Source organism: Pollachius pollachius (assembly GCF_949987615.1).
Source record: "Pollachius pollachius genome assembly, chromosome: 18".
Taxonomy (NCBI): domain Eukaryota; kingdom Metazoa; phylum Chordata; class Actinopteri; order Gadiformes; family Gadidae; genus Pollachius; species Pollachius pollachius.
In genome coordinates, this window is record NC_136951.1 from 11,420,371 (window position 1) to 11,439,019 (window position 18,649).

At 49.3% G+C, this 18,649-nt stretch overlaps 1 protein-coding gene across 7 annotated transcripts in view; it reads right to left on the minus strand.

Annotated features, from left to right (window-relative positions):
* The window catches only part of celf2 (cugbp, Elav-like family member 2), a gene marked incomplete at both ends in the record, with an annotated part of 140,057 nt that overhangs the window by 46,394 nt on the left and 75,014 nt on the right, over positions 1–18,649 (minus strand). For all 7 annotated transcript variants that reach the window (XM_079756088.1, XM_079756086.1, XM_079756091.1 and 4 more), the window contains 2 exons: positions 1–29; positions 7,751–7,947. The exon at positions 1–29 is cut by the window's left edge and continues 54 nt beyond it. In XM_079756088.1, the coding sequence (XP_079612214.1) occupies positions 1–29; positions 7,751–7,947 (226 nt within the window). The remainder of the gene's footprint in view (positions 30–7,750; positions 7,948–18,649) is intronic.

Consider the following 18,649-nt stretch of genomic DNA (forward strand, 5'->3'; position numbering starts at 1 on the left):
CCGCGTGTAAAATGTGACAAAACAGCAGCCTGCAGGGGGCGAGAGACATAGAGACAGAGGGAGAGAGAGAGAGAGAGAGAGAGAGAGAGAGAGAGAGAGAGAGAGAGAGAGAGAGAGAAGAGCATTAGTAGACAATTAAGAGAATTTCTTTCTATTCATCTGTCTGGCGGCGCCTGTTTGAAATGGGTGTGCATCGCGGGAGCGCTGAACCTGGTTGAGAGAGAGAGGGAGACATGGAAGGGAGGGATAGAAGGAAAGACAGAGAGAGCGAGAGAGAGAGAGGGAGAGAGAGAGAGAGAAGTAAAGAGGGAGAGAAATGGAGGAGAAAAAAAAACGATTTGGATGCAGTTCAGCGCCAATGATAGAAGCCTGGAAGAGCTGCTTACACGCTCAAAACAATATGTGCGCACAAAAGCAAGAGACACACACAAAAACAAAAGCCAATACAAAACGAGACACAGAAGAGAATAGCATCTTGTTTGTGAGGAAATTGTGTGTGTGTCTGTGTGTCTGTGTGTGAGGGGGAGGGGGGGAGCTGTGGGGGGGGGCATGGTTGTTACTGCTTCTTCATTAACATGAGCATAATCCCTGCAGTGTACGGGGCTGCAATCGTTTCGCTGTAGGCTATATCTGAGCAGCCAGCACAGCATCGGAAAAAAGCACACTACATAAACCTGCATCGTCAGGCAGACGGTGCCGTGGCTAACACACACACACACACACACACACACACACACAGACACACACACACACAGACACACGCACACACACACGCACACACACACACACACACACGCACACACACACAAACACAAACACGCACGCAGGCACTTTTTTTTTCCGGACGCGCGGAGCCGATTCACTCGTGACTCCAGACTTTCGGTCTTGGTCTCCGAGCACGTCGGGGAGCTGTTGGTGACGCCTGCCCTGCGGTGTGTGTCAGCGGCAGAAGAAGACTAGCCAGCGAGCATCTGGTGCAAGGTTTACCATCCGAATCCCCCCCCCCTCCCCACACCCCACCACCACCACCACCACCACCAGCACTACCACCCCCACCCACCCACCCATAGTCCCTTTGATGAGGCTCGAAGCATAATGGAACTCGGCACACCAGTACCTCTGGGTGCCGGCGCTGTTGAATAGCTTGGCCCTTAGCCTAGCATTAGCGACGTGAGCGGAGTGGAGATTTTTGTGAGCGGAGCGAGTGAGTGATAATTGCGCGGAGCTGAACTTAGCGGGAGAAGGGGGGGGGGGGGGGGGTTCGGCAGCGTCTCTGCCGTTGCCGCGGCGAGCATAAGAAAGGCTTCCCTTTGAAATGGAGGTAAACATAGCTTTGTAAAAGAAGAAGATATTTCCGCGAGGGGAGTAAGCCTAAACGAGGCTTGAGCCGCAACCAGGGGGAATAGCGGCCGGTTAATGCTGCCTAGCGCTCGCATGCAACGTGCGCAAGAGTAGTGTTGACTTGTGTTTATGGGCGGAGGTCTTTAGCACAGCTTCAGCGTTCTTCATTCTAATTCCAGTTGCACCTTGTTCTGCGCTCCGGCCTCCAGTGTGCCATTACCAATTCTGATCGCGGCGTTCGGAGGTTAGTGCATGGCAAGGTGAATTATCATTCAGGTAGCAATTTCTTCTTTTTTTTTTTTTGCATAGCTGTTTATGAAAGAAAGTTGACTTTCGCCTGACGCATTATCAAAATTCCGCCAGCGCATAGAGGATGAATGGGGAGGGCACGGCGGTGTGAGCGTTGTGTGAGCGTTGTGTGAGCTTTGTGTGAGCGTTGTGTGAGCGTTGTGTTAGCGTTGTGTGAGCGCCGGTGCTTATTGTGATTCCCCAGGTGTCGCCGGACCCCGGGCTCGCGGGCACAGAGCAGCGCCTCGTCCCAGGTGGTGGGCTGTCAAGAGGAGAGCAGGGGGAAGAGGGGGGGCCCACACCCTGGCTCTTTCACTCCCTATCACACTCACACACACACTCACTCTCATGCACACACACAAACACACGCATACGTATGAACACACACACACATCGGATGGACGGACACGCATAGACATTGGACACACACACATAGACATCAACCCACAAACACACACACACACACACACACACACGCACGCACACACAGGAATTGATGCAGACACTAACATGCACACACACATACGTATCCACACACACACACGTGCATGGATGCAGACACACACACATACATACTAATGGACACAAACACACACACACACACACACATACAAATGGACACAAACACAAACACACAATCACATATTTACAGCTCTGCTCCACAAAATCCTCTGCTCTTCCTGTTCGAGATTTTCTCAGCTCCAACGTCACTGTGGTGAATCAATGACTTCAAACGATCACGTGTGTGCTTTCCTTTTCTCCTGCCACGACCTTGACCGCGGAAGGAGAAAGAAGGAGTCAGGAAGAATCCAGCGGGAAAACACGTATTCCTAGGTGTGTGTTTGTGTGTATATGTGTTTGTGTGCTCGTGTTTCTGTGTAAATGTGTCGGTCTCAAAGGAAGAAATCTATAAAAATTGGCAACAAAGAGCTAACATGGGGAGACAGACTATGCTAGCGGTGTGTGTGTCTGTTGTGTGTGTGTGTGTGTGTGTGTGTGTGTGTGTGTGTGTGTGTGTGTCTGTCTGTCTTCAGGGAGAAAACAGGGAGTGTACAGGGGCAGGCTGTGAGCAGAATGGAGAGTGGAGAAGGGATAAGTCTGTTCATAAATGCTTCATGGCCATTGAAGAAGGCCTTTCGCCTGAATCAAGCCACTCTCTCCCCTGTCTGTTATATATTCTAAATACTACGTGGAACGAGAGAACGACATTCACCACTAGTCCTTTCAACTAGTCTGCTCGTTCCTTTCTGTTCCCACATTTTACAAATTACCATTGCTCGAGGTGAGGAAAAGAGGGGAGACGTTTTGTCTTCAGACATTAAGCATGTTCTCGAACATTCAGAGGTATTTTAGTCAACGCTGCATTTCAAGCCAACAGTCGGACTATGGTTCGAATCCAGCTCATGAGAATGATTCCGGCTGTCGACACACACTCCCTAGGATATTTTGATGAAAACTACATACCTCAACCTTGAAAATCTCTCTTCTCTCGCGCTCAGAAAAAAGAATTAACAGAATATTTTCTGGAATCAAAGCTGCATTCTGGGTAGTAAATTCCGCCACTGCACTAAGCTCCCAGCCCAGCAACTGGCATCACACGTGCACGCACACACGCACACACAATCACACTGACACACATATACACATACACAACTGCAAGCAGGCACACACGCTCACACAGCAGAAATGTATGCATATATATGCACATACAAAGAAAAGAAACATAGATGAGAAGAAAGCAGAAAACACATCCACACATGCACGCAGAGACACACACGCCAACACACACACACACACACACACACACACACACACACACACACACACACACACACACACACACACTTACTCACATGCATAAACACACACACACACACACACACACACACACACACAGACAGACACACTCTCCTTTATCCCATTAAATCCATCTTGGGTTTCTCTCTAATTGGGCGCCGGGTAGCCTGCTAACAAAGCTAACGTCTTGTTAAGGCGATATAATTGGCCGCTCTGCTTTAGGAAAGAATGAAATAAATCTGTCCTACGTCTCAGGTCAGCTTCCGTCTCAACTGAATCTATTAGAGCAGATAATTGCCTTGGACATTAAGCGTTTGCTCAGCGTTGCCACAGCATTGGGAGGGTGGGGGAAGAGCGAGCGGTTAGGAGCTCGGCTTCCTGGCAGTCTTCAAAAGCAAAACGTCCGCCTTTGGATGGTTCCTCCCTGTGCGCCCAATCAGGATAGTGGGGTGTCAGGGAGGCCGGCGCCCACGTGAGCACCGATCAACAATCTGCCATTGTTGGTTTTTGTTATGTTTGGTGTATGTTTATGCGTTTAAATTCACAATTGCATTGTCTGGTAGACTGTATCTCATTCTTCATTATATCGGAGGTGAATAAACTACTGAAGGCATCTTTTTCAAGGACGCCTATAGGTCGGTTGTAGATATCGGGAATCTCACCTGGTATTAACTTTGCACTGACGACGCATCGTAGCTGCTAACGCTAGCCTGCCCTGATCCCAACAAGACTTGGTGCCAAACCATGATCTCCCAATGTTTATGTTTTTTTAAGGTTTGGCATATGTGTATCAAGTTCATCTATGAGGTTGTATTTGCCATTTATTTTTTTGTCGTTTTGGAGGAGATTAAGTCCGAAGCAAAATAAGGTGTCATGTTCAAGGCTACCAACAGGTTGATTTTGGACATGGGGACAATATCCTGCCCCTATCCTTTCAAAAGCATTGTAGCACCCATAAAAAACCTTTAAAAACAATGTCAACCGACGTTGGGCAGCCTGGGTTCAATAACATTTAAGGGTGCCAAAGAATGTGGTTAAAGGAAAAGATTGGACAGTGACTAATCGGACGGGCGATGATTCTTGCCTTGGTCCTAGACTCACTGGAAATATAAAAATTGTTGTTCCTCCAAACTGACGTCTACGGTTGTGAGTTTGTTTGGGTGGCTTCGGTGCAATCATTAAAATGAAATCTATTAAGGCGAGATTTCTGCCGATATGAATCAGAAGTAGGAAGGAAGATGGAGCCAAAAATGGGATTTTCAGATTTTGCTAAAAAACATTCTACTGTTTTCCTCAGCCATTTTGAGGTTGTTGTTGTTTGTTTGTATATGTTTTCCACTGCATTGTTTATTTCCAGACTCCCAGGTTTTTTACGAACATGTCAAAAGAGCTTGGCATAACGATGAAGCATTCTCAGAGTGGATCGGATGAATAGCGTTTGTAGAAGAAAGATCATCTTCATTAACAAATCGTCCGTTTTTTACTCCAGCCTTCTAGATTTGTAAAAACATCGCTCTAAGCTAATCACCTCTTTCATATCCAGTGGTCTTTTTTTTTATTTTTTGTACTTTTTTAGTTTATTGCAGCCATTTTTAAGCCATTATATCGGCGTGTTAGTCGTGACGCGGCGTAGCCGGGACCTCAGACGGCTCTCTGCAGGGCGCAGGCTGCAAATGAAGACATTAAACCTGTTCCGTGTGTGTGTGTGTGTCTTTATTTCCCAGCAGTGAGTGCTTTCGCTGTCTTAGGACAGCAGCATCATTAAGATTAATGACACAGCGCCTCGGCGGCCAAATCCCAAACATACGCGTGCGATCGCACACACACACACACACACACACACACACACACAGACACTCGCTTACGCATACATCGACAAATAAGGACTAATATATATAAATATTGACGGTAATAAAAACCTGTAAAAACCTACGCCTTACACAGCAGCACACAGTAATGGGCACGCGCACGCACACACAAAACCACACACACACACACACACCAACACACACACATACATACACACACATGCACGGACTTGTGAGGACGCTTGAGGTTAGTTTTTTTTTGCAGAGAAGGGCCTCCTCTGTTTACCCCTCTGGCTGTCTCTGTCTCATTCTCTGCTTATCGTTCCCTCTATCTCCATCTCTCCTTTCGGCGCACACACAAACACACACACACACACACACACACACACACTCACACATCCAAATGAGTCCCATTTTCTCCGTCCCCCCGTGCCTCCACCCATCCCCACCTCCACCCCTGCACACCCTCATATTCGCATATTAACTCTGATCAACATTTAGCCAAATACAACAACAACAAGGACATAGCCTCTTGTCCCTTCGGCCGCCGGCCCATGCATGCATAAATACATGCACGGACACACAGACAGAGAGACACGGGCCCCCCACACACAGACACACACGCACACAGGCACACACACACACACACACACACACACACAGACTCTGACAAACTCATAGACACAGGCACACTCATAGACACAGGCACACATCGGCGTACGTATACACACCCACACCCACACACACACACACACACCTCCCACTCACAGGCTCACAGACACAGGCACACTCATAGACACAGGCACACGCACGTGCAAGCACACACACACAAACATACACACACAAAGATGTGTCTTGTGGTCTCTGTTCTCGAACCCCCCATGTGCCGTTAATGTTATCAGATCCCATTCATCCCAGTCGATCCATCCGAACAGCGTCTCACTCTCTCGAAAATAACAACCCCGGCAATTTAACAGGAAGTCATTAGAGGAGGGGGTGGGTTGGTCTGAGGGGGGGGGGGTAGTGGCTGTTCGCAAATAACACCGGCTTAAATTGCCGTTGCAATCTGGGGAGCAGAGTGATAGGCAGCCTGTTAAAGGGCCCCCACCTGTGTGCCACCCCGGGGGGGAGGAGGGGGAGGGCGGTAAAGGGTGAGAGAGTTGGTCAGTTTGGTTGGCAAACCGGTCAGGCCAGGTGAGGCAGAGCGCAGACAAAAGGGAGGGTTGGTTTAACCAATAGGGTGGTGGAAAAAAAAAGAGAGAGAAAAATATAAATAAATAAAAGGGATAACAAGAGAACCTAGAGATATCGGCGGCGCTAGCTCCTCTAAAGCCCTGAAATAACAGGGCTGCTGCAGACGGCCATCAAACGCCCCATTTCCTCTGGAAACACGCTTGGTCTTCCAGAGGAGAGAGCGCGAGAGAGAGGGCGAGGGAGAGAGCAAGAGTCAGAGAGAGTGTGAGCGGGGGAAATGGAAGTGTAGCGTGTTCAATATGCGTCCGTTAGTAGAACTACCGTTCAAGGTAAATATTATAGGGCAAATCAGAGAGCACAAATAATATGAAGTGTTTACCAGTGATAACCCTTGACTTATTGGCAAGAATATGGACTTTAGTGGGAACCTTTTTTCAAATGACGCCGTGATCATTTATTATTCTGCCGACTTTCCTAAATATCTGTATTCATAAAATATGCATATCTTTCACCCGACATTAGAGCAAGGAGAGGGGGGAAGGGAGAGGAGCATGGTGGATTGAAAAGTCGGAGTCATCCAAGGGCTAGGGAATACACACACACATGTGCACACAACAACACACACACACACACGTGAAAAAAAACAGGCACACACAACCACAAACACTTACACAAACAGACAGACACACGCAGAGACAGAGACACACACACACAAACACACACACATATGCATAAACACACACACACACACACACACACACACACACACATTTTCATAAACACACACATACATACACACAAACAAACACACACACACACAGTGATCTCCAAATGAGGGGAAGAACGAGGCGTACAAGAGTGTGTTGGTCTTGGCGGGCTGCAGTTTCCAGGCTTTCCTAAGCTTGAGATTCACTCAGAAAGCAAATAAGACAGAAGAGGCATTGTGTGTGGAAAAAGAGGGACAGATGACAGAGAGAGACAAGACAGGGGGATGGGAGAAATATAGAAAGGGAGGTGATATGAGCAACAGAGAGGCAGAGACAGGGAACCCACATGACCTGGCCACGGCCTTCGGTGTGCCATTCATGGCCTCATTTCACCACTCAGTGCTGTAAAACCAATGATGACGAATCATCGTGAATGATAATACAAATAATACAAATAATACACTTCATTCCTGTAGCTGTCAATGAGTGAGTCAGTGAGTGAGTCAGCATTAGAGCGAGTGAGTGAGTGAGTGCGTGCGTGCGTGCGTGCGTGCGTGCGTGCGTGCGTGTGTGTGCGTGTGCCTGAGTCCGGTATCTGTGTTCCCCGGCCGGTACCTTTGCTCTGTGGGGGGTTCTGGCTGCGGTCCCTCAGGATGTTGATCTGGTACACGGCCCCGTAGGGCTCAAACAGCTCCTTCAGCTCCTTCTCCGACCAGGAGCGCGGGATCTGGCCCACGAACATCTTGATGGCGTCCGGGTCGGGCTGGTCAGCGTGCTCCAGCGCTCCGTTCATCTTGCCGGCCGTGCCGTTACTGCGGGGGGAGAGAGGAGCGGGAGAAGGGAGGGACATCTTTTAAAACGGATTGGAAACCCAAAATGATTCAGAGGGTCAGGACTTGATTAAGCGACGATAAACTGCTCTTAAACCCCACGTGGGATCACTTGATATAAACTTTATGGAGTAAAAATGAGGCGAGGTTATTCTGGCTGTAAAACTCTCGGACTAGAACAAGATTAATAGATTATAGATCATAAAGGCATATTCCATCCACTCTATACTGCAAATGTCTGGGTATCTCTGGCAAATGGCTAGAATGTCTGCTTCTTTGTTTCTGCCATTATGGCGCGAAATGAGGTTAATACAACGGAAGCAATTTCCACAGTAAGCTAAAACGACATTGGTAAATTGTGTTTAGTGCTGCAAGACACAAGTCACTCTTTTAAACAAGCCTGTGATGTCCAATGTGGTAAAATATTACATTTTGTATTACACTAAGCAGCGAAATGATTTGCCTAAGCAAGAACCAAACTACATCAGACAACATTCAAACCCTTTGGATTCGGCAATACTGATAAGCACAGTGGATGGATTCTACGGGCCGGGGCGCAATGTAAAAACACGCTGCTTTCACACTTTTTATTGCGAATCTGATTGGAACACGCTTCGTTTGTCCTTTTGAGGGTCCGTCTTGGCACAAGCTCGTTGGCAAAGAGAGTAGTGTGGTCTGTGTACATGAATGAATGGGACGGTGTGCAAGAGGTGTCCACTACACACACACACACACACAACCATGCGTTGTTAGGAACCACGCACACACACGCACGCGCGCACACACCCCAACACATACGTACACACACACATACAACCATGTGTTTTGGGGAACCACAAACGCGCACACACACAGACACGCACACACACACAAACACACATGAACACACACCATTGTGCCATCATGCCTGTGGTCCATTTAGGAAGGATGAAAAAAGACTTAATGAAAAAGTCGATGAAAAAGCCCTTTTTTTTTTTTACTAGGCCTCACACTCTTTTGTTGTTCTCTGCGGGAGAGCCAGAGAGCATTATCTTAAGAGGCAATAAAAAAAACACAAAACAAAACCAAAGCCGCAGTTTGCTCAGCTGACAGCCCTAATGCCAGACCATAAAGCTCAGGGGGAGTAAGAGACAGAGAGAGAGAGAGAGAGAGAGAGAGAGAGAGAGAGAGAGAGAGAGAGAGAGAGAGAGAGGGTGGGAGTGGGAGAGAGGAAGAGAGAAAGAGAGAGAGAGAAAGAGAGAGAGAGAGAGACAGAGAGGGAGAGGGAGAGAGAGAGAGAGAGAGAGAGAGAGAAAGAGGGAGAGGGAGAGAGGAAGAGAGAAAGGGAGAGGGAGAGAGAGGGAGAGAGGAAAAAGGAGAGGGAGAGAGAGGGAGAGAGGGAGCCAACGAATGTAGGGAACACCGCGAGGGAAGAGGGAAGGAATGAGGTTGGCGGAGGGAAAGCCGTGATTCATCTTTTTCTTGAAAAAAAAGGCGGTTAAACTGAGAGCTGCGTGGGGTTAACCCCGACGCCCCGGCTCTTTAAAGGGTCCAAAGGACACGTCATGAACCGGGGAAGAACCTCCGAGCCTTCCGAGGGGAAGGGAGTGAGTTCTCCTTCTGACGAGGAAGACTGGGGAAAAGATAACTGCTAACCACCGGCCAAAAAGATATTTTCAAGATGTTAGATAAATTGGCGTAATAAAGTAGCAGCTCTACTTGGGTTTAATACCCAACACGTTTATGCCGACACCGCCGACCAACATCCTACAGCCTGTCCTGACTCCCTCTCAACACACACACACACACACACACACACACACACACACACACACACACACACACACACACCTTTGCCCTGTAAACGCACACTACAACGGGCTGTGGCAATGCCTTCACCAAAATCCCCTCCTGGATTTTTGATCAATGCGTACCCGGCCCCCTCCCTCACCCGTCCAGCCCGGGGGGGCCGGTTGGCCGGGGGGGCTGCAGCCAAAGCCATCGTCTAACACTCAGCGGTGAAATGGATGCTCTGTTGTACAGCTGTCATAGCCACCTCCTGTGCTGTATCTCTACTTGTCGAAAGGTGCTTTTGGCCAAGGGGGGGAATGAGTTGGATTGATACAAGGGAGAGAAACTAAACAAACGCCCACACACAGACACACATAGAGCCAGGAATCGGTTTCAAGGAGGACAGAGAAAGGAGATATTTTGTGTGAAGGAGATGTGTGCTCGTGTGTGTGTGCGATTCCATGTGGGAGAGTTGTGTCTCTGTGTTTCTGTGTGAGTGTGTGTCTGTGTACGTGTGTTCATGGGTCCATGTTTGTGCCTGTATGAGCATGTTTGTGTATATATATGTGTCTATGTGTGTGTCTATGTCTGTGTCCGTGTGTGTGTGTGTGTGTGTGTGTGTGTGTGTGTCTCTCTCAATTGTGTCCCTTAATGGCACCTGTCCCTCCACCTCTCTAGTACCCCTGGAGCACTGAGTCATCAACAGCCATGTCTCCACATGTGTGTATTTGTGTGTCATTTTACTGTCAGTGTACGTGTGTCTGTGTATATATACCCACCCCCCCCCCCCCTCTCTCGTCCTTCTCTGTTTGCTTTCAGACCGGGGAGCCGGGCTGTGTTCCGAGTACACTTGACCCCCACAGTCCGCCTGGTTTTGATTAGTGTGAACACTGTGTACCGTACCCGAGCGGCAGAACAGTGAACTTTGACCCCGGGGCCACTTGAAAACGGCGGTCTCTAACTGCACCACAACACGGAGGCGGACTGCTGCTCTGCATATCTGCGTTTGTGTGTGTGTGCGCGCCGTTCTCGTCGCCTGAACCACACGGCCGTGGCTGATGGAGCAGGAAGGGCAGGTAGAGAGGGTTGTTCTCGACATGTCTCAGACATATTGATAACAGAACGCTTGGAGCCCATACTTCATCAAATGGAGTCGGGATCTTGTCATCGTCGTGCTGTTCTTCACCCGGAATCAACAGAAGCAAATTAAAGATACGGTTTTCTTCTATGTGCTCATTGCCGTTTTGCAAACCGACTATGTGCCGCCCGTGACGTAGTGTGTCAGAGTGTGTGAAAATGTGAGTGTGCTAGGCTAAGGAACAACATTAGGATGGGGAAAGCTGAGCTTGGGTACTGTACAATCCTACCTAATATGTCTCTCTCTCTCTCTCTCTCTCTCTCTTCTTCTGTCTCTCTCTCTCCTCCCCTGTCTCTCTCTCTCCTATGTCTCACTGTGCATGTCAGTGTGTGTGTGTGTGTGTGTGTGTGTGTGTGTGTGTGTGTATTTATAGTCCTTGATGTGTTTTTGAATGTGTGTGTCATCTAGGTGACCTATAAAGCCATTTTAATCTCCCATGTGCATATTGGGCAGTTTGTGTAGTTTCTTTCTTTTCATGCATCCTGCTGTTTAGTATTAGGCAGAGGTGTGTTTGCCTTCCTAATCACACACACACACACACACACACACACACACACACACACACACACACACACACACACACACACACACACACACACACAAAACAGCAAATAAGCATCCAACATTTTCCAAAACACAGAAGGCATGGACGTTTTTTATAGGGGCTCTTAAACAGGCAGACACTTTATTGGGTTGTAGACCATAGAACAACAACCACCCGGCAGTTTAAAAAAATATATAAAAAACGATAGTTCAAGCAATTAAAAAACAGCGACAGGAAGCTAACCTTTTTGTTCCGTGATGAACAGTTAAGTGGCTAAGCTAACCGCCAAGGCAAGGTAGCCGCATTCTATTCATCTGTGCTCACACAGCAGGGGAAGCTGTGGCACACAGGGATAGAAAGAGAGAGGGATGGGGGAGAGAGAGAGAGAGAGAGGGAGAGAGCGAAAGAAGAGGGAGAGAGAAAGAGAGAGAGAGAGAGGGAGAGAGAGATGGAGGGATAGAGAGAGAGGAGGATGCAGATGAGACGGAGCGAGGAGTAAGCACAGCTCAGAGCTCAGCAGGAGCTCCCTTGGTAAGAAGCATAGGAACACACACACACACACACACACACACACACACACACACACACACACACACACACACACACACACACACACACACACACACACACACACACACACACACACACACACACTGTTCGGGCTGGCTAGGTTGATCCCCCCACTGTGTTTTCTTTCTGTTTCTGCTCCAACGCACACATACACATACACACAGACCCAAAAATGTATTCCGATTTTTTGAACAGACACACACACACACATACACGATTGGACGAACACAACATCCGCCCTCTCCTTCACCCAACAGAGACAGTGGAAGAACTGAGTCTGTGAGTCGCTCTCATCCAGAGAGAGAGAGAGACCCATGAGGGAAACTAATCCGACGTGAAAAACATCCGGATTCCCACCTCCCTTACACACACACATGCACACACACACACACGCACACACAGACACAGACACACACACACACACACAAGCGCTGTCTCTCCTAACAATGTCCCTCAACTCAACCAACGACCCTAAGGGAAGGAAAGACGAGGGGAGGGGTCACCAAGGTCAGCTTGGCGACTACGATTATGCACACACACATACACACACACACACAAAGGACAAAACACATACAGATAAACCCACACAGAGGGATATAGCTACCAATCACTGGCTGACCATTCTCTACTGGGATTTGTCAGAGGCAATTGGATGTTACTAAAACCTGGTTGAACTGAATGCCTGCTTTAATTATGACCAAGTCTAATAGTACATTGGCTCCATTTGTCCAAAACTTTGTGTGCGAGGAGATGGCCATTTGTCATTTAAACTACAGTTAGCAATTTTCCCACCCATTTCTACCATAGCGCCACGAAGCGCAGGATGATAAATACCATTGTGTAGAAGCCTGTGTGTTTATAGCAACAGTCTAGATGAGGGAATACGTTGGGGAGTCGGCTTTGATGTAACTTGCATCTGTAGCACTTTCGCTAACAGCGACCACCAGCTAAGTAGGAACAGGAAAGGTGTGTGTGTGTTTGTGTGTGTGTGTGTTTGCAGTTATGCTTGTGGAATCCAGCGCATGCGATATCCAGGGGCCCGCGCGTGTGTTCCGACGTTGAACACTTTCACGGTTTCTATGGCGACCATGGCAGCCACATGTAACAAAACGATCACATAAATGTCACGGCGGCTAATGAAGCTGCACAGGTGCCCCGGTGGCTCTGCTAGGGCTACGCTAATGAGAGGGCCGACGCTAGCGCCGCTGACGCTAGCGCCGCCGCGCTAATGAACGGCGACAGGTAGGCAGCGCCCCCGCACATACGCACGCCTCCTACACATCACACAACGGTTGCTCGCGTGTGTGTGACCGCACGGTGTCACACGGACAGTAAGCAAATTGGCGCTGGCTTTTCTGCGAAAAACTTTGCTACCCCGTCGGATGAAACTTTTCAGGACGTCATTAAGCCATCGTTTTCCAGTTCCAGCTTACCGCTCATAAACAACCTGTGTTTTCCTAATGGGGGGCCGGTAACAAAACCATAATAATACAAAACCATAATTCACAAAACCAATGCAGATTTTCCAGGATATGCAAAATGTTTTGATTTTTGCTGTTGCATTAAGACGCAGGAATAGTGGTAATTAGTTTCCGTTGTCTTGAAACAACAGCGAAAAAACAACAACGGCGGAGCAGAGGAAAAACTTTTGCCTCGTTTTCGCATTCGTTTTCTCAGGGCCGCCCACGCGGGAGGGCAGAGGGCGAGGCTCATGAATTCAGTTCAGCTCGGGGGGGCTTTCAGGGCTCGTGGAGGGCTGGAGAGAGAGGCTCCTCGCAACCAAGAGGAAGGAGGGAGGGAAAAGTACAGAGTGCGTCAAACAAGTAAAAGTAAGTCCATATCTTTTCTCTGGGAAACAAGAGGGCTTCAAGGTTCAACACTCGACATATAAAGAAATACCCAACCTATTTTACACTTGAGTGAATTGGAACTCATCGTCATCTAAATACAGCGGCCCGTCTCCTGATTGGACGTTCGGGTCTTCGCTTGAGGTCCAGACGCAAGATTGGACAAATCCAACCTGCGGCAGTGCAACGCTAATCCTTAGCACCCCTCCTCCTCCTCCTAGCCATCCCATCCCAGGCCCACCCTCTCCCTCTATCTCTCGCCTCTCTCTCTTTCTTTCCAAATTCTTGTTGCTATGGGAACAGCAGTGTCAGAGGGGTAGGGTTGTGGGTGTCGGTTGGTGTCGTGCGGAGGCGAGGGGTTGGTGGGCGGGGGGCATAAGGCTCCTCCTCACCCCTGACAGGGTGATTAAACGGGACAGGGGGAAACACAAACCCTTAGCCTTATCTGGGGGACTCTACACCTGTCCCATACACCCATATAGTGCCCTTCTCTCTCTCTCTCTCTCTCTCTCTCCCTCTCTCTCTCTCTCACCCTCTCACCCGCTCTCTCTCTCTCCCTCTCTCTCTCACCCTCTCTCTCTCTCTCTCTCTCTCTCTATCACCCTCTCTCTCTCTCCCTCTCTCTCTCTCACCCTCTCTCTCTCTCTCTCTCTCTCTCTCTCTCTCTCTCTCTCTCTTTCTCTCTCTCTCCCCCCCTCATGGCTTGTTTTGGTATAGCTTGGGTTTCATCATGTACCAGTATTTATGCACTCATGCAGAACTTGGGCGCTAGGAATACGTGCTTTGGGACACTTAACAGAAAAGCTAAGGTCTGATTGGATGATGCAGTGGGGGAAAAATACCCCCGGTGCAAGTTCTTATGTGTGTTTGTGTGTGTGTGTGTGTGTGTGTGTGTGTGCGCATGTATTTGCCCTTAAGTGTGCGCACAATTCATTTACTGAATACAGCGTCTCTGAGAAGAGATGGAGAGAGGAGAGCTTCTACTACAGGTTGAGGGTCGGTGAAACTGCCAAGGCCACTTCAAATATTTTTATATATGATATATATAAAAACAACATTGAAAAAAAACATTTAATTCCAATACTAGTAAATTAAAAAATAATGAAACTGAAGCTTTTTATTCTTCCCGGAAAAGGAAAAACAGTTCAGGATAGGGTTTGTTGTTAACATCGGAACATATATATCTATATGTGGCAATGCAAACCATGGCCAAACAAACACACGCAACTGCGCACACACACACACGCACACACACACACACACACACACACACACACACACACAAACACACACACACACACACATAAACTCAGTATGTGTGTGAGTGTAGGGGAGAGATACAACAACGCAGAAATAGGGAGGGCGAGCATCTTGTTCTTGACATTAAGAAAACAGCCCCTGACATTAAATAAACCACACACACACACACACACACACACACACACACACACACACACACACACACACACATAAGATTCTAAGGGTGGTCTGGTATCAGTATGGGGGGGTGGTTCGCCGCCAAGAGCTGGAATTGTGGAGCGGGGGGCTTGAACCTGGTCTAGACAGACTGCTGGGGGAAGCCTATTTATTGGCGGGCCCCTGGTGTGTGTGTGTGGGACTATAAGATCACAAACGCCCGGGCACGGCACATCTGTAAGACCGTGTGCCTAATGTTCCGCTCAGATCAGTGTGGTCGTTTGACGGCGGATTCTGGATCTCTGCGGGAGGCTGTGATCATGTTTGCCGGGGCCAGCGTTCCCTGCTTCAACACGCCCGGTGCGGCTCGGAGCTCCGACTCTTCCAAACGTACTATGTATTATTGAGTCACTGAGTACACCCTGTCCAACGTGGGCGGGATGACACTGAATTCCGGAACGCCGCACTAAGCGTTAGGTGGATGCGTCTTGCTTCGGTATGCCAGGTAAGCAGGCAGGTTGACGCTGGGGATCGAACCCAGAAACACGGGGCTGGGAGGTTAACACCATAGCAGCTACACTATCCTGCTCCCCCCCACTGGCCCGCCCCCCGCCCCCACACCTTCATATCTTCGTGCTTGCTCTAATCCAAATTGTGAATAACTCTTTCCCCCTTTTCAGCCATTGAGGCCGTCCGTCTTTCCCACTTCATTCATCTCTGTTGCTTTTCTTCTGATTATCTGTTGCTTTCCATCCCCTCCTCCCCCCCTCCCTTCCCTCCCCCCTCTGTCCCCCAAAGGACCCCATCGCCTGATGGGAAGGGGATGGGACATCAAAGGAGCCCAAAATATTTGAACCACGCGCTTCCTGTTACCGTTGGATTCCGTCAAACACTAGGGGTTTTCCAGCAAGAAGACCATCCGCCGCTGGCCAGATCAGAGCCGGCACATCCCGACGTCTGCCTCAGTCCTCATCGCTGGCAGAGCTCAGCCAAGCCCGCACCACCACCCAAACCACATCCAACGCTAAAATGGCGGCTCATTTTCACCCCTTCTTAATTGCGACAAAGTAGGAGCCTGTTTTCACTGAGCCGTGCCTGTGTGTGTTTGTGGGAGGTTGGATAGGTGTGAGTCTGTGTGTGTAAAAAAGGGCGGAGTGGGGGGTAGCAGTTGAGAGGGTTATACCATTAAGGGATATTAGGGTGGGTGGGATGGGTGCTGGGGTGTGGGCAGTGGGGGGTTCGGGGGGGGGGGCTGGTGTTCATTTTCATTAGGCTTTATGGGCTGTAAAAACATTGTCATGCATACCAATTAGCACAGCAGCAGATGGCTCAATGCACTTGGATGTATCTTCTCAGACGCGCTCACGTGTGCATACGTGTGTGTGTGCGTGTTTCTGTTTCTGTGTGAAAACGTGTGTGTGTGTCTGTGTGTGTGTGTGTGTGTGTGTGTGTGTTTGTGTGTGTGCAGGCGTGCGCACAGACACATATACACAGAGGGATGCCTTGAAGAGCGGGGCAGACTAGCATCAGGCTATTCGGTGCGCGGTGGGAGACTTGACAGCTGTCTAAAGACACTCTCTATCTCTTTTCATTCTCTCTCTCCATCTCTCCCTCTCTCTCTCTCTCTCTCTCATCCCTGGGTCAGCGAGGAGGAGGAGGGCAACCGGGCCGCAGTGGTCTGTTGAACAGCCTCCGTGACAAGAACCATATGCCGAGAAGAAGAGGAAGGGAGACAAGGAGAAGAGAGAGGGATAGAGGGATAGAGAGAGAGAGAGGGAGAGAGAGAGAGGGAGAGAGAGAGGGATAGAGGGAAAGAAAGAGAGATAGAGAGAGAGAAAGAGGGAGAGAGAGACAGAGAGAGAGAGAGAGAGAGAGAGAGAGAGAGAGAGAGAGGGAGGGAGGGAGAGAGTCAGTGGGAGAGAGAGAGAGAGAGAGAAAGAGGGAGAGAGAGACAGAGAGAGAGAGAGAGAGAGAGGGAGGGAGAGAGAGAGAGTCAGTGAGAGAGAGAGAGAGAGAGAGAGAGAGAGAGAGAGAGAGGGAGAGAGAGTCAGTGGGAGAGAGAGAGAGCGAGAGAGAGAGGGAGAGCGAGAGCGAGAGAAAGCAAGGGAGAGATATATTCAATCAGGGAGGAAAAGAGGATGGAGGGAGGGGCGGAAGACAGAAAAACAGCTACGAAAAAGAGGGACGGTTATTGAGGGAGATAAAGGTAGAAAGCAATGAGAAAGAAGGAGGGGTAAAGAGAGATGGAAAGAGTGCGAGCGAGGAAGAAGGAAAGGCAATAAATAAAGAGCTAGCGATGGAAAAAAGTGATGGCAAAAGGTTCCGGCGTGGATGTTTGTGCAGCCACCGAGCCCACACCCCCCCACCCCAAACTCTTCCCAGTGGCTTACTAACTCCCCATAACCGCCCCCCCTCTCCACCACCCAACTAATTTCCCAGAAGTCTTTTCAGCCCCATAAACCCCTTCCCTCTCCCTCACAAACAAAGACAGAAACACAAACACACACACACTGACAGACGTAGATGCGACCGGGAGATGATAGCCTAGCGGTGACACTAATAGCCGAAACGTGCGCTGCCCTGGTCGTCAAAGCAAATGGCAAGGGGGGGTGGAGGCAGGAAGGGGGCTAGGGAAGGGGGGGCGTGTTAGAGGTGCGCCTTGGCCCATTGTCGCCTTTATGCTAGCGAGCCCTTCGGTGGTGGTGTTAGCCACGGCTCAGTGAGTCTGAATGGGATGCTGGCGGCGGCGGCGGCGGCGGCAACGAGCTAACGTTACAGCGCACTGCGCCCATTGATCTGTTGTGTTGCTAATAACAGAGTGCACGGCTTCGCGCGGGGGCTTTCAGCGACAGGCGCTAATAGCGATGGAAGAAGCAAGGGGCCCCGGCGATACAAACCCCATAGGTGTGTTTTACAAGGGTGAACACACACATCACTTCATATGGAAATAAGAAGTGGGGGGCCGGTGTTATTCGGCCGCCTAACCCCGGAATTGCAATCGCTTTTTTTCCTTCTCCGTGGGTCCTCTTGCGGTTAAGGCGGAGCGAGACGAGTTACCGAGACGCTGTTTTTTTTTTCTGTCTGCTATATGGGGGTCAGGTGGTTACATTTCCAAGCCATTATCTATAGCATAGAGAGAGAGGTGGTCCGGTTTACTCACACACACACACACACACACAGGCACAACACACACGTGGCTACACAGGGCATATTTCAGTGCACAGTCAAGCCTGCATTCAATCTCCCTTCTGCTGAACGCTGAGAGGAATGGAGAGGGCCAGCCTGCTCCTGGCCCCTCTCTGTCAATCTAAATGTTTAATGAACCATCTCTTCTCTCACTCTCTCTCTCTGTGTGTCTGTCTACCTCTCTCTCTTCTCCTACCATCCATCCTGCTGGAG